This window comes from Lycium barbarum, chromosome 3 (assembly GCF_019175385.1).
Source record: "Lycium barbarum isolate Lr01 chromosome 3, ASM1917538v2, whole genome shotgun sequence".
Classification (NCBI taxonomy): Eukaryota; Viridiplantae; Streptophyta; class Magnoliopsida; order Solanales; family Solanaceae; genus Lycium; species Lycium barbarum.
Window position 1 is genome coordinate 45,130,081 of NC_083339.1, and position 15,593 is coordinate 45,145,673.

Here is a 15,593-nt window from a genome sequence, read left to right on the forward strand (position 1 = left end):
TTGTCTACCACGCAAATTTGGTCAGTGGGATTAAATACTAATTGTAACCTTAATTCTTACAAAACATGAGAAAATATTGAAACCGTTTTAGGTATACTACTGCATGATTTGATTAGTAACTTTACACAGATTTACAAGCTATGTCAATGATGTATCCTTCATTTGGTTGTTGAAACCAAGTGCTATATAGTTTGGTATCTTCGTGGAAATCTTGGAGTCTCCTTGTTTAAATCAACCCACTGTCAAAAACATTTGTTCCCTCCTCTGCTGGTACACTGCCAAAAATACTCCCACCTATTCTCAACTAAATCGATCTAAAACTCTTTTCCTCTCCAATTCTTAACCAATCACGCGTTTCTGATTGCAGCGCATGTCCAGCACAACACGAAGGGCTTGAGCAGCTGTCTCCATGGAAATCACTTAGAAGTTTCAATCAATAATCTTCTCACCAGTCGAAAACGCATTCCAAACTACGGTTCCAACCAAGTAAAGCCCAACTGAAACCTTAAAGACATCATCCCAAGAACCTGAGCCAGAGAACATAAAGTATAAGAGCCTGTTTGGATGGGCTTATGCCTATAAGCTGCAAACAGCTAAAAAAAAATAAGTTGGGTAGTCTAACTTTTTTTTTTTTTTGGCTTATATAAGCTAAGTCAAATGGGCCCAATTATTCTTTTGAGCTTATTTTAAAGATAAAATGACTTTAAGCTGGCCAACCAAACACTCAAAAAAGCTGAAAACAGCTTATAAGCAACTTATAAGTCAATCCAAACGGGCTCTAAGTCATTAAAGGGACACTATGCTTTTGAAGTCATTATTTGGTCTCAAGACTCAACACATTGTATGTTCTAGCATGACAGAGGATGACCTGGATGAGTAGCCATACTAGCCATCAGATGGAAAAAAAATGCCTCCACCCCCCCCCCCCCCCCCCCCCCCCCCGCAAACAGGTTGAAAAGTGAAGTTGAAGTTACCTACTGAACAAACTTGATACTGTAACACGATTAAGGCCATTTCTGTAGCTCCTAAATTGCTTAGCTAATGCTTTTGCTGAACTATGTTTACCGCCATAAATAAAAAATATAGGTTATCTATTTTGAAGCAAAGGCAGCCCATAATTCTCTTAGACCAAAATGTGAAGGATGAAATACCATGTTGCAAGATGTAACCAGTTGCTGCTGTGCCAAAAACCCCAGCCAGCACCCCAGCAGTATTGGAAAGTCCAAGTAGTACTCCCTGCAAACATATCATTCATTAACTCATGTTACCTTCAATAACATAAACTATTTCTACTAATATGCAGTAATAATACGTCATAAACAATTCCTGTCTTGAGAACATAGCAACAGTTACTCCAAGAACTATTAGAAGCTCATTATAAATTAAGAAACACCAACACGAAGAGGCAGAAGGACGATAAGGTAATACTCACAGAATACCGTGGAGCAATATCCTGATGGTTTGAATACAAACCAGATTGTGAAAAAGCATCACTTCCCTGTTCCAAGAATGAAGAATATCTCAAAGGTGGCACCTTATAAACTGAAGCAAGAAGAGATTACATGCCATCAACAAGAACTATTATCGATGGATATCTGAACAACAGCAATATTATTTAATTCAACTTCTTCAATACTTCTATCTGCTTGACACTACTCTATCCATTTACATGAAACTGCACATTCCACAATGTTAACTCATAAGCAAGCTGAGAGAGAGAGTGCATGATTTGACAATTTCTTACTAGTTATACATCATCAGTTTTCATAGTAGAACAACATCTGTTGAGAGGTTATGCTGGACTCAAATATTCTTGTTAATATAAGAAGACAAACCTGACTGCAGGACATACATAGAACTGCCATTGCAGGAGAGTCGACATGGCTCAACTGGGTTAAAAAGAAAGCAGGTCCAAGAAATCCTATTGTTTGCATAATCTGCAACAACGATAAAATGGATCCATAAAAGCTGTTCTTAACATTTTAGATAGGTGCATTTTCTTTATAAATACTACCACTGCTATTTCAAGGACTTGTAAGGAAAAAATACATTGACTTTAGCATAGGATGACCATCTACCAAATACGGCGGCATTTTACGACTAGGAAGTAAGGAAGCCATCAAATAAAACTATGTCATTGGAGTCAAACTTATCTTCTTTGTCTGCGAGCAGTCACTAAAATAGGTATTGAATAATTCAAGATTTATATTGAAATGCAATGACATCAATAGAAGTGAGTCGTACCTTTCTGACTACAGTCACTGAAACACCTCTCCTCACCAGGGAATCTGCAATCCATCCGCCAACATTTGCAGAGACTGCCATTGTGAGCCATGGCACGACGGCAACAAGTCCCGATTCTGTAAGATTAAACTTTAATACCTGCAGTAGAAATGCATAAACAATTCTAATTTAACAGTAGAAGTCACAAAGATCATGAACACCACTAAGTAGGAAACATTCTAATTTAATACTCCCTCCGTCCCAATTTAAGTGTCTTACTTTCTTTTTTGGTTTGTCCCAAAAAGAGTGCCTTTTTCTATATTTAGTAAGTTGATAATTCAAACATCCTACATGGCAAGTTTAAAATCACAAGATTCAAAGGAGATTTTAGTACATTACACACATTTTTAATAGGATCACAAGATTCAAAAGTCTCATTTTGTTCCTTAAACTTTATGCCCAGTCAAACTAAGACACTTAAATTGGAATGGAGGGAGAAGTAGAAACCATTAAATGTGGTATGAAGATTGAGTTAAGCATCATGGTTGATGATTTGGTGAAAGACGAGACTCAGATCCTATTCAAGATATGACAGTGACAGGTAAGTAGGAACAAGCCATGTGTCTCTCTATATCAATGCATAAATGAAACTGTAAACAGAATTTCCTACCCTCAGACCTCAGTCCCTACTGTCTCAAACTCTATACAACCATCCTTCCTATACCCATCCTTCTCTGCCTTTTATCCTTCTGTTTACAACTTGATCATCAGATTCTCTTTGTCTACTGCATAAGTAAACCAATTGAGTGAACCCCCACCTCCCCACACACATAAAAAGAAAAAAGAAAAATACCACAAATCTACATATCTACTACTGATAACTTACCTTCAACATACATTACAAATTCAGAAACGCATTCACCTCTAAGGTTTACATTATTTTCCAATACCAAGTGCAGATGCAGATTGTCACTTACAAAAATCTACCATAAAAACATTGCGAGTACAGTATACCTTTACCCCTCTATAGGAAACCTGTCCAGCCTTATTCCTAACCTAAATATTGGGCAATTGTCATCCGTTCATGGAGCAAATACGTGCACTTGGATCCAATATCATATAATAGTGAATAAAATGTTAAGATGTCAAATCTTTATTTCTACTTAATCTCTTGGTCTGGCACCTTCCTCGTGAAGAAGTTTTTCACAAGCTTGTATCTTATTTAAGAATAAGAGAAGTTTGTTTTACCTATAAATTTCATTGTTTTTAACAATTATTTGTAAGTTAGGCTGGCTACATCACTTCTTGGGGTGCTGATCTTCCCCGGTCCCTGCTAACGCGGGATGCTTTGTGCACCGGGATGCCTTATTATAATCATGTACAAAGAAAATGAAGCAACATAATGGAAGTGAAAGTTCTACCTGGTGATAATATGTAGGCATCCAGGTAAGAAGAATAAATGTCCCCCAGTTGTGACAGAAGTGAGACACTATCAAGGCCCATACAGGTGGCTTTGATAGAATCAATTTCCAAGGGATTGATTTAACAGGTTCCTTGGAAACACAGCTACTAAGAATAAGCTTCTTTTCTTCAGGCCGCAGCTCAGGATCATCCAGGGGTGAACTGTATGCCTACATAAAAGGTTTCTGACATGGATAAGCAGCATTACCAAGAAATTCTGAGTTTGTTAAAGCATCCGCCCATTCCTCAGTGAAAGAAATTTGCACGGATGTGGTTTGTTGGCTGCGTATATCTAGGATCAAATAGAATGGCTGCTTTACAAATGAAGTTCAAAGCAATAAATATAACCCACCACAGATCTTTTGACAAATGTATAGCACAACCAGGAACAATCTTGATGATCCTCATGGTTAAATATTTCTTTTACAGGCAATTCTTCAAGTAAAATTAATATGAATGTAGGGACTAAAGTGTACCTTACTGAGCCACACTGCAATCCATACAGTGCCTAAAGAACCAAAAGAAAAGAAGACAGAAGGCCAGCCAAACTTGTGTATCAGCAAAGGCGAAAATGCTAGGCCAGTCACAGATCCAAGATACATTCCACTATAGACTAGTGCCAGAGATCTACTTCTTTCGGATACAGGAACCCATTTAGATAGAATGTTATTCATTGCCGGCATCGCAACGCCCTGGATGTGACAAAGTCAAATCAGCTAATATAGTTATGATTGCAGAGTATTCCAAAGGAAAAGACCTCAAAATGCAATAAAACATTAGAAAAGAGTAAAAGGTGAAGAAAACCGACCTCACCAATTCCCATGAAAGCTCGAACAACAAATAAGAAGGGCAATCCAAGCTTTGCAGCAATGGGCGTGAGAACTGTAGAAACAGACCACCACACTACTCCAAATCCTAAGACAGCCTTCCCACCAACAGTGTCTGCCCATATACCTCCTGCTATCTGGGTTAAATACCATATTTATTAAGAAAATAAAAGAAAAATACAGAGCGGTCTCAAGTCTATACGGTATAAAGAACCAACATTATGAGTTGCAAGCCATTCTTAAACAAGAGACCTGATTACCTAAAACACAAAGCCAAGAACCATTTTTATCTCTAAAAAGTCAGAAGCTTATTTTGATAACTCGGAATAAATGGAAAAAGATACTAGTTAAATACACAAATAATGAGTAGAGTAAAGGTTGATTTCTTACCTGAGTAAGAAGATAACCCCAGAAAAATGAAGATTGTATTAAACCAACAGTGGTAGGACTCCAGTGAAATTCAGATGCCATGGGAAGTATGGCGATACTCATGTTTACCTACACAACACAATCTGTTTAAAGTTTCTAACTGAAAAAACTCCTTTCACATCTCTTTCCACAACTGAACAACAACTAATAGTACAGTAGCACCCCTGGTAGTAGTAGTAGTAGTATAATAAATAGCAGTAGTTAACATTAGTAATAGTATTACTAATACTGATACTCTCTCGGTCCAATTAATTTGACACTTTTTCCTCTTCGTTTGTCCCATTGCATTAGAAACTCATATTCCGTCTGTCCCAATTTAAGTATCTTACTTTCTTTTTTGGTCTGTCCCAAATAGAGTGTCTGTTTCTATATTTAGTAAGTCAACAATTCAAATATCTTAAGTGACAAGTTTATAACCACAAGATTCAAAAGACATTTTAGTATATTATACACATATTTAATTTAGGATCACAAGAGTCAAAAGTCTGCCTTTATCATGTTTAATCAAACTAAGACACTGAAGTTGGGACGGAGGAAGTAATATTTGCAGGTGTTTTGTTTTTTGTTAAGGACCCACTAGAACGTTACTTTGGTATTTTATGCATAATTAGGGGAAAACAAATTAAGAGCCCGTTTGGATTGGTTTATAAATTGCTTATAAGCTGTTTTTAGCTTTTTTAAAGTGTTTGACTGACCAGCTTAAAGTCATTTTGTGCTTAAAATAAGCTCAAAAAAATAATTAAGCCCACTTACCTTAGCTTATCTAAAGCAACTTATAAGCTGAAACAACTTTTTCAGCTTATAAGCCAAAAAGAATAAATTAGACTATCCAACTTATTTTTTTTAGCTTATAAGCTATTTGCAACTTACAGGCATAAGCTCATCCAAACATACTCTAAGGAGTTGGGAGCTTACTCTATCCATATTGCAAAGAAGAAAAGCGGAAGAACAAAGAAGCACAATGACCCAACGCTTTGGGAACTCTTGTTGCCACCAAGGAAGACCCACTAAGTTATCTCCATCTTCTTTCTTTCTCAACAAAGCATCCGAGATGGGATCGTCTAACTTTAACGATTCTGACGAGTCAGCAATTTTGAAGGGCTTTGATTCGACATCAGCCCACACCTTCCAACTATTAGTGTTCCTCTTAACTAATCCTTCCTCATATCGAAATGGACCTCTCCCAGTAGTAGTATAGCCGTGAAAAGAATGAAAATTGAAATTCCTTTTTGGAGGGAAGTTACTGGGAGGAGAACAACTGGTGTGGGAGAGAAGAAATGCTTTCGCAGTCATAGCGCAGCAGAGAAGCAGCACCTCCACTGAGTGGATGGATTGCTGATTATTCTAATATATGCTTGCTTAGTACATCTGTAAATTTGGAAGCCAAGACTTTACAGTGTGGTGCTGCTGCTATTTCCACTTCGTATTCTAGTTCTAGCACGGGATATTTATGGGTACTGGTTCTGTTTCTTACACGTGTCATCACATAGTATATTTTAGGATCACAAGAGTTTCATTACACTTTGGTCCTTCTAAGTTGTGCTAAAAGTTTTTCCCACAGTTTTCTTTTTATTCAGGGTTATATCATTTATACTATTCATAATGATTTAGTACTATATTAAATTCGAAGTTCCACACCGTTATCTCATTTCTATTTGTAAAACATTGATCTAATTTTTGGCCATTGAGAATATTTTTGACCACTGATAAAATTGAAACTACAATCCAGCAGTCTCCTCTTCTTATTTTTTCTTCTTTTATTGCATACAGGTTTGACATCAACCAAGTCATTTAAAGAAATCTACATAAGTATAGACAGGCCGTTAAGTAGATGTTGTATAGTAATGTTCATTATAATATTAAAATGCATTATTTCTTATCACGTTAGTGGATATAAATTGGTAAGGATGTATAGTAATGTTCATTTTAATATTAAAGTGCATTATTTCTTATCACGTTAGTGGATATAAATTGGTAAGGAAGTGGTCATTATCTACCCCTTATTACTACTAAATCTTAAATTTTGTAACCATCAACTTATTTTAAGAAAATTTTACCTGCCCACCACCTTGTTATTTACTCAATAATTTGTCCAGAGTGTTTCGTTACGGTTAAAATCTTAATGACTAATTTAATGGTGGAGTTTTAGACTCAACAACTTGTCCGGAGTGGTTAAAATCTTAATGATTAATTTAATTGTGCAGGTTAAATATACAGCGACGTCCAGCTATCAAGGCCCAATCAAAAGGAAGCCAAGCAAGTTATATATGAAAAGTCGACTTACTCACTTGTGAAGTGAGTCCAGCGGTGCTATAGAAAATATTTTGAAGACAACCAATTAATGAAAACAAAGAAGGATTAAAGACGATCTCAGCAATTAAGGAAGCAAGTACAAGAGATTTGACAAGTATCATATCAAAGCTTGATTGTAGACTGTTCCAAGAAGGAAACAAGTACCAAGAAGATCTATTAAATTTCGGATTGACGCGAACTCAGAAGGAAACAAGTGTTATGCGTGTTTCACACCTCACCTATCACTTTTTCGCGAGTTTTACATCTCGACTATCAGTTATTATTCCCTTTTCCTACATGAACTATCACCATCTATGTATTAAAACCCACATAGTTGAGCAGATGCTAAGAGTTCATGTAGGAAAAGCGAACAACTGATAGTTGACCTAGTCGGTTTCGAGGTGTGTTTTAATAGTTCGGGTAGAAAAATCGAACAATTGATAGTTGGGGTATGAAACTCGTGAAAAAATGATAGTTCAAGTGTGTGTTTAATCATTATCTCTTTATTCAAATAGGTAAAGAGCTTAGTCTATGATGTGAAGCTGCAACAGAGAGCTTGCAACCAAACAAATCTTAATATCCAAACAAGTAAAGGCATCACAAATGTTGCAATATAGAATGTCAGTGAGAAGAATATTATAGGCCAACTACATACACATACCCCTAAAGTTGTCATGATTTTCCACTTAGACACTTCAACTGAGAATGTTTCCTAATAGATACTCAAACTACCATCAAGTGTGCCTATTGAACACAAAAACTGACATAGCATGTCTTGTGTTACTCACCCATATTCGAGCGCGTAAGCTAATATGGATCTATTGACCTCCATATTAGTTGACCTAAATTGTAGACACAGACTAATCCACAATCTCAGAAGTCCTAACTATAAGATCTCTTCTCTCTCTCTCTCTCTCTCTTTCCAAGATTATCGAAAATCAAACCCTAAACTTAGATGTCGCCATGGTTGTGGCGGCCCGCGGCCAGCCACTACCAGTGGCTGGTTTGCCCACTAACATCCCACCCATAAATACCACAAAACCTAATTATGCTAAAGCCTTACAACAATCTACACAAGAAAAATAGTTATCTCTTAAACCGATTATGTATCTCCATGGGGAACCAACTAAGCATGGACTAAAAAAGAATTTGATCAATTTTTTAATAGGAAATATATGCAATAGCGGTGACTACAAAATGTTCATATGGACGGTCGGATTTCCATGAGCTAAAAAGGATCATCCCAATTCAATTAGAGATCAAAGGTTCATGTTACATTGGTTTTCTTGAAGAGAGACATATATTGATCCATCTATCTCTACCAGATGATACAATTCGAGTGGCATCAAGGCCTTTTACAAGGAGCCAAGTGAGGGAACTTCAAGCTATGCAAGCATTGTTCATGAGGAGGGACGTCCTTCAATACATTCTAGAACCTTCCCGGGGATTTCAAGTATTCATGATAGCATGGGAGGATGGTTTGGATAAGAGGGTTGAAGATAGTCATGCTTGCAATGTGGCTATTACTTGAAGATTTGCAATTTTGAGTTCTTCCCAAAAAAAGACACCCAAACAAGGCCCTTACTTCATTAAGGGTAAAAGTGTAATAATGTAGTTGTCTTCTTTTGAGCTTTAGTATAAATAGTAGTTTCTTTCATTTGGAAGACTTAGACTATTTTGATTATTGATATTTTGATATTGTAAACACTTTGAGTGTGAGAGCTTGTTTAGCCTTGGATTGAATTCTTGTTGAGAGGATTGGTTATTAGGGATTCCAAATCCCTCTTGGTCATCCTAAGAATTTGGTGTTCCTTTCGATTCTAATTTAGAGGTCTTAGTTTTCTATAACTTGGGTTGCTAAATTGAGTCTTAAGTTGTGTCAAATTGTCTATCTCTTAATTTTCTTGTATTTCTTGTTGTTTTCGTTCTTAATCTTGTATCAATTGGTATCAGAGCCTGATTTAGGTTTGTTCCAACAAATCTAATCTTGGGTTTTATTACAAAAAAAAAATTTGGAAATTTTCCACCAAAAAATTTCGTGTTTATTTTGTTGTTTTGACATTAGATTATTGTTCCTTAGTGTTTTAGGGTTTCAAATCTTCAATTTCGAGTCATTTGGATCATTATTGAGTCATCCACCATTGTAAAACCTTCAAGCTTTGAAACTTGAAAAGTGGGTCTTGTGAAGAAGGTGAAATTGGAGGTTGAAACCTATTGGGCTTTGTTCTCCATATCAAAGAGAACTTAGATCCGAAATTTGAGCGAATTTGGAATTGATTTGAGAGTAGTTGGGTTTTTGAATTACTCTTATGCTCTTGAGGGTGTTCATATCTTCAAGAGGAAGAAGGTGCATAAAAGGGTGTTTGATCCATAAATTTTGGGCAAAAGGGTCAAAAGGTGTTTTTGTACCCAAAAGGTGCAAATACTAGGTTGTGTGGGTCCAAATCTCAAGGCAAAAATCTGAAAAAGAAAGACCACGTGGCCCCCACGTGTGCCACGTGGACCACACGTGAGCAGCCACGTAAGCAAGCATCTACGTAGGCCAAACACGCCCACGTCTTCACCCACGTTGCCCACCCACGTCCAAAGGAGACATTAAAATTAGCTACTGGAAATGCCCACGTAGCTCTACGTGGGCCACATAGCCTCATCCTCCACCCACGTACCCAAAAGATGCCAAGAAAAGCCACCCATGTTTTCCCTACCCTCGGCCACGCAACCCAGCCACGTACCAACTAGCCACCCACGTAAAATCAAGCTCCACCCACGTAACTCCACCACTTCCACGGATTCAACTTCAATTCCAACCACCCACGCATCACCGTCCACACCACACACGTACCACTACCAAGCCACCCACGTGAAGGCTTTGACCCATTTCTACATAAGTTCACCCGAATTCTCTTAGATTTCTTTGAGTCTCTAAACTAGTCAGCATCAAGTAATCTTTCTTATTTGTTGATAACTAGTTCTTGAGTTTCACTTCTTTTCGTACCAATTCTTTTCATTGTTTTCTCATTTTAACCTCGTTGATACTTCTTGGTTCAAGTTCGTTAGTTTTAATTGAGTCGTCCGTTCTTCAAAGTCTAACAAGAATCTATTCCGACCAAGAGTAGAATTTGAACCCTTATGACTAGTCGACATTAACAAGCACATAATCTTTGGCGGAAGCAATTTGTGAGGCAATTAAAGGTGCGCATACTTAAGAAATTGTGAGTTGATTTTACTAATCTAACGTGTTTGCTTGTTTTTTTGAGTGTCTTTTTTTTAATAGGTACCATGGCTACGGAGGATGAAACACAAGTTCCCACTGGGGAACTCACACTAGTTGATGTAATGAGGGCCTTGAAAGCCTTGAACGATAAGGTTGGTAGTATGGATGGTCGAATGGAAAACTTGGGAAGTAGGGTTAAAGCAATTGAAGGAGGTAGTAGGGAGGTCTCGTATTCGCCCCGAGTGCAATACCAAGGAGGCACAAATGGAGCTACTCGAAACACTTCACTTACATTGTCACCCGACACCTTCCATCATCTATATAACCCCACTCCCCAAAACACTTCTCAAAATGCAACAATCACCCTACCAAACAACATTCCTATAGGCCAACGGAACAATCCACCCCCACAAGATCTGTTACATCCGGCATTTTTGCATGTTCGAAAAAAATTGAGATAACTTGACTTGTAATGAATAAGGTCATATTTGGACCTTACTTGGTATGAATGTGTCGGCTATGAATATATATTGGTGTGGAATAACGAAAGGAGGCCAAGGGCAAAAATTGGAATTTTGAAAATTTGCTTCATGAATTACAAAATGTAACCATTTGGACTCAAAAAAATATAAGAGAAATGAGGCCCAAAATGGGAGCGCCCAACCGGCCATAGGTTGGCCCAAGTCCATGGAATTAATTTTCATGTGATAATTAAGGATAAGGGACCATATTATATGCAAGTCATCAATTAGAAGCTTCAAGAAAAATCAAGAACAAAAAAAGAGAGAGGCTCACGGCTAGAAAGAAAGAAAAGGAAAGAAAGAAAAAAAATTCTTGGAGCCTAATCTTGGGTTCAAAAAATTCATTTCTTGTGGGATTATTACCAAGCTCAAGATTCTCTACAACTTGGTATAATTATTTTTGCAAGAGGACAACTCTAGTGGCAAGTGAAGAATTTGAAGAAAAGGTAAGAATTTCATGCCTTTGTTATGTTATGGAAGGTGTATGCATGTTGTAGAGTGTGGAATTGAGTAAGGAGTATGAAACTTGTGTGTTATGTGTATGAATATGTGTTGGCCGTGTGGGAGGTTTTGACCGTGCGTGTGTGTGTGTTGTATACTTATGATGAGTCGAATTTATGTTATAATCTAGTTGTGGTGATGATGGAATTTGTATTGGAAATGAAAGTTGAATGAATTAATGAAAGTTGGAAATTTTAGTGCATGGCCGTGTGGATGTATAAATATGTGTGTGTGGCCGTGTAGTGCTATATGTTGGAGAGAACATGGATTTGTTATAATTAGTATGTTAATTGTGTGGTAATCTTGTGATGAAAATGAGAAAAAGTGTTGTTAATTGGTTGTCGGAAAGTAGATGATTTTAGTATAGTTTATGTGATTATGGGAATGAAATTGTAAGAATATGCTATGGATGTTTATGCTAAAGATTGGAGGTTGCGGGTGAAATATGCCCTTAGTAGGAAACTTGTATATTGCGTATATCTTATGTATATTTGGTGAAAACGATATGATATGCCTCCGATTCATGTTGTAATGATCTTGATGAGTGATGAATATGAAAATGGTAAGATTGGGTTGGAAGTGTAAGGTCGGAATGAAAGATATTGTGCTATGTCGGAAAGATGGCTAGTAATGCCATATTGCATATTTTGTAATACTTGTTGTTGTTATTGATGTTGTTGTTGGGTGCTGTGTTGATATATCAAGCCGAGCTAAGTCTCGGGGATGTTATATATATAGGGGAAATGCTGCCGAAATTTCGGTAGGCAAGTATGCAATGAAATTTGGAATCTTAAAGGCTTGAATTTGACAATTGGTAAACATGACCATTTGTAGATTCTGGACGAAATTGGGATTGAAGCTAAGCGAGCATAAGGCGCAACTGAGGTATGTAAAGCCTACCCCTTCATTCTTAGGCATGTTCTGAACATAATAGGCTCGGCCGCGAGCCTTAAATACGACTCCGTTCCTCGGAATTCGAGATGGAAATCCGCTCCAATTCCTTCAGTAAGATTGAATCCATTTCCTTATAACTTGTCTCCAAAGTGAACCTTAAGTATGCAACCTTCCTAAACGGAGTCGGAATACTTCCAAATCATTATGGATGACCTCATAAGGTCTACTATCTGTAATTTACGTACGCCTCCTCGGGTTGGTCCGAGGGGGGCCCACAAGGCCCGATACTTTCTGTATAACTTTAACTACTTTGTTTCTGTCCGCCTTTCTCAGACAACATCTGGATTAACATTCTAATCATGATATGACGATATGTTTCTATAAATATTACAAAATGATTTTGACATCTGAAAGTCTTACTCTGGTAATAATCTGTCGTGCCTTCCCAAGTAGGATATAGGCGCGTATTATGAACACTATCCGATTACTCTGATTTGACTCGCCGTTTGGTATACTTCAGTTTGATTGAGTCTGTATAATGATCTGTATGTATGTGGTTTCTCATTAATCTGTTCGTGGATGTCTCAATGCTTCCTTCACTGCGCCCGAGCCAGGTTCTGTTATCGTGCATACTCCTCTGCATTGTTCACCGCGTCCCTCGGTGTGCGGGCCGGGATCTGTTTATATCTGTATGATATTATGATTTGTGTATGGGGATGACGGCCAGGATGGCATATGATCTGATTCTGTCTGTCCACCGCGTCCCGTACTAAGAGGGTCGGGATCTGTATGTATGTATGTATGTATATGCTATCTGTATCTGTATAAGCATATGATTCTGTATGACTCTACATGCATGATTCTGTCCGTCCGTTTGGATCATACTTCTGTCTGTCCGTATGAATTATGATTCTGTCTGTTCGCCTGGACTATGATTCTATCCGTCCGTCTGGACTATGATTCTGTCTGTCCGTCTGGGTTGTGATTATGTCCGGTACATTTCTGTCTGTCCGTTCGGATTATGATTCTGTCCAGTATTCTTCCGTCTGTCTGTCTGAATTACGACTCTGTCCTGTATACCTCTGTCTGTTCGTTGGATTATGATTCCGTTGGCTATACTTCCGTGCTTCTGATTCAGACTATGATTATGTTTGTTATATTTCCGCTTTACATACTCGGTACATTTTTCGTACTGACCCCCGGTTCTTCGGGGGCTGCGTTACATGCCCGCAGGTACAGACGCACCCGGTGATACGCCGCCAGTCTAGGGCACAGATTCTGCTATTTTGGAGAGCTCCTTTGATCCGGAGCGTGTTCTTTTGGTATATATATCTTCTGACATCTGTATATTCTGTACGTATGGTAACTCTGGGTACGGTGGGGCCCTGTCCCGTCATATGACTCTGTATGTCTGTTAGAGACCTGTAGATATGTATGTGGGTTACGGGTTACATCTGTTCAGGTAGGTGCGTACGATTTTGCGACTCTGTCTGTTATGTTAGCCTCATCGGCTTATGCAAAAGTTTCAGTATGCATATATATATATATATATATTTTCGCGCGCGCCGTATCTGTATTGGCTTGAATCTGTAAACACCTATTTGAAATGTTCTGTCTGGTACGCCGATTCTGTCAGGTAGGTACGTATGGGTATCCAGTTAGGATACCAGTCGCGGCCCACGGGGTTGGGTCGTGACAGAAGTGGTATCAGAGCGGTTTGTCCTCGGAATGTCTACAGGCCATGTCTAGTAGAGTCTTGTTTATCGGTGTGTTGTGCACCACATCTATAAACAGGAGGCTATAGGGCATCTAGGATGTTACCCTTCTTTGGATCTTAGATCGTGCGATAAAGCTGTATGGTTAGGATGTTGCTTCCCTACGAATTGTTGTATCTACAGCGGGGCTCCAAAAGAGCATCAGTGTCAGTATTTGGGGAAAATGTTTCTGACCCTCTTCCTGCAGGTGATTGTAGATTGACAAGAATGAAGAGGACTGCTTCTGATGATGGGGGTGCTAAGAAGGCCCCTAGGATATCACCAGGACCGAGTAGGCAGATCCCCAGCTACTCGATTGAGACAGACCCTTCGGAGGATCCAGAGACAATTCCTCCAGAGTTTCTGATTCCCCGAGCAGAGGATCCCAGAGAAGATAGTTATGATACTGACCCTTCGGAGGATCCGGCGACGATACCTCCAGAGCTTCTTACTCCCAGGGAGGAGGATGGCCATGATGCAGATCCCCCCGAGCATTCCTCTGGGACGCCGGAGGAGGAGGTTTCCGGGGATGTGCCAACAGCTCCTGTGATAGAGCACTATGTTAGACAGGCTTCCCCGGAGAGTATTACGCCCTATTCCAGTCCATTGTCCTGGCCATCAGTGAATCAGGAATTGCCGGGCTACCTATACTCCTCTGATTCGGACGCATGTAATAGCGGGGGCCAGGCGAGTGGGGGCCATTAAAGTTACTCTCTCGACCTTCAAAGGAGGGAGTGACCCCGATGCATTTCTTGATTGGGTGATGCATTGTGATTGAATCTTCTTGACGAATGACATGTCCGAGGTGAAAAAGGCATCTTACGCCATTGCTCAATTCGAAGGGTACGCCTCCACATGGTGGGAAACTCAAGTGAAGGCAAGAAGAATTATTGGACTTCCTCCCACACCTACTTGGGTATAATTGAAGGATTCCATGCGGCGTAAGTATGTCACCGAACGCTACAAACAAGAACAACTCAAGAAGGTGTATACCTTAAGGCAAAACAAAAAGAGTGTGGAAGAATACTATGATGAGTTCCAATTTTCGCCTATAGGATTAAACATGTTACTCTACCTGTTCTATGCTAGCGCCTTGCAAAATATAAATTGCAGGTAAGTAAAGAACACAATCATTTTTATGTGGAAACCACCCGACTCACAAGGGTGATAAAAACCACGACCTACACCTCTGCAGGATTTACCCCTAACTCCACTAAAACGGTGAGCCTCTGCAAATTCAAGTTACAGACTCTGTAACCTAGAAACTAACCTCTAATCCCTATCTCACTGATGTAACGACCCAACTCCGTAGGCCGCGACTAGTGTCCGTGCTGGACACCCAAACGTACCCAATAACCCAGACTAGCATATCAACAGAATATTTTTAAATGTAAAAGTCAATTGGCGTTAGTAATTATCATAAATGAACCGACATAGTACATGGGAGCCGATAAGGCTGTCACAGATCATATCATCC

The 15,593-nt window shown here is 38.9% G+C and overlaps 1 protein-coding gene across 3 annotated transcripts; it reads right to left on the reverse strand.

Moving 5' to 3' along the window:
- On the reverse strand, positions 1–6,372 carry LOC132631107 (sodium-dependent phosphate transport protein 1, chloroplastic). Of its 3 annotated transcripts, none has more exons than XM_060346707.1 (10): positions 5,856–6,372; positions 4,902–5,009; positions 4,493–4,648; positions 4,161–4,376; positions 3,645–3,854; positions 2,245–2,382; positions 1,836–1,937; positions 1,433–1,498; positions 1,152–1,236; positions 1–527 (listed from the first exon to the last, which is right to left on the reverse strand). In XM_060346707.1, exons 1-10 carry the CDS (start codon positions 6,231–6,233, stop codon positions 430–432), a joined length of 1,557 nt encoding a protein of 518 aa, XP_060202690.1. In that variant the 5' UTR covers positions 6,234–6,372; the 3' UTR covers positions 1–429. The 3 variants fall into 3 exon arrangements, 2 of the variants coding, with proteins under 2 accessions (XP_060202690.1, XP_060202691.1); XM_060346708.1 differs by having other exon boundaries at positions 4,902–5,023; positions 5,856–5,994; XR_009578810.1 differs by lacking the exon at positions 1–527 and having other exon boundaries at positions 1,153–1,236; positions 1,853–1,937; positions 5,856–6,371.
- Positions 6,373–15,593: the final 9,221 nt, after the last annotated feature.

Bases quoted from the DNA above. Each gene is read 5' to 3' on its own strand.
- LOC132631107 (XM_060346707.1), bottom strand. From the start codon at position 6,233: ATGACTGCGAAAGCATTTCTTCTCTCCCACACCAGTTGTTCTCCTCCC. The intron at 1,938-2,244 runs GTACGACTCACT...TCGTTGTTGCAG, and splicing joins CAGTGACTGTAGTCAGAAAG to ATTATGCAAACAATAGGATT. The intron at 1,499-1,835 runs GTTTGTCTTCTT...TTCTTGGAACAG, and splicing joins TATGTATGTCCTGCAGTCAG to GGAAGTGATGCTTTTTCACA.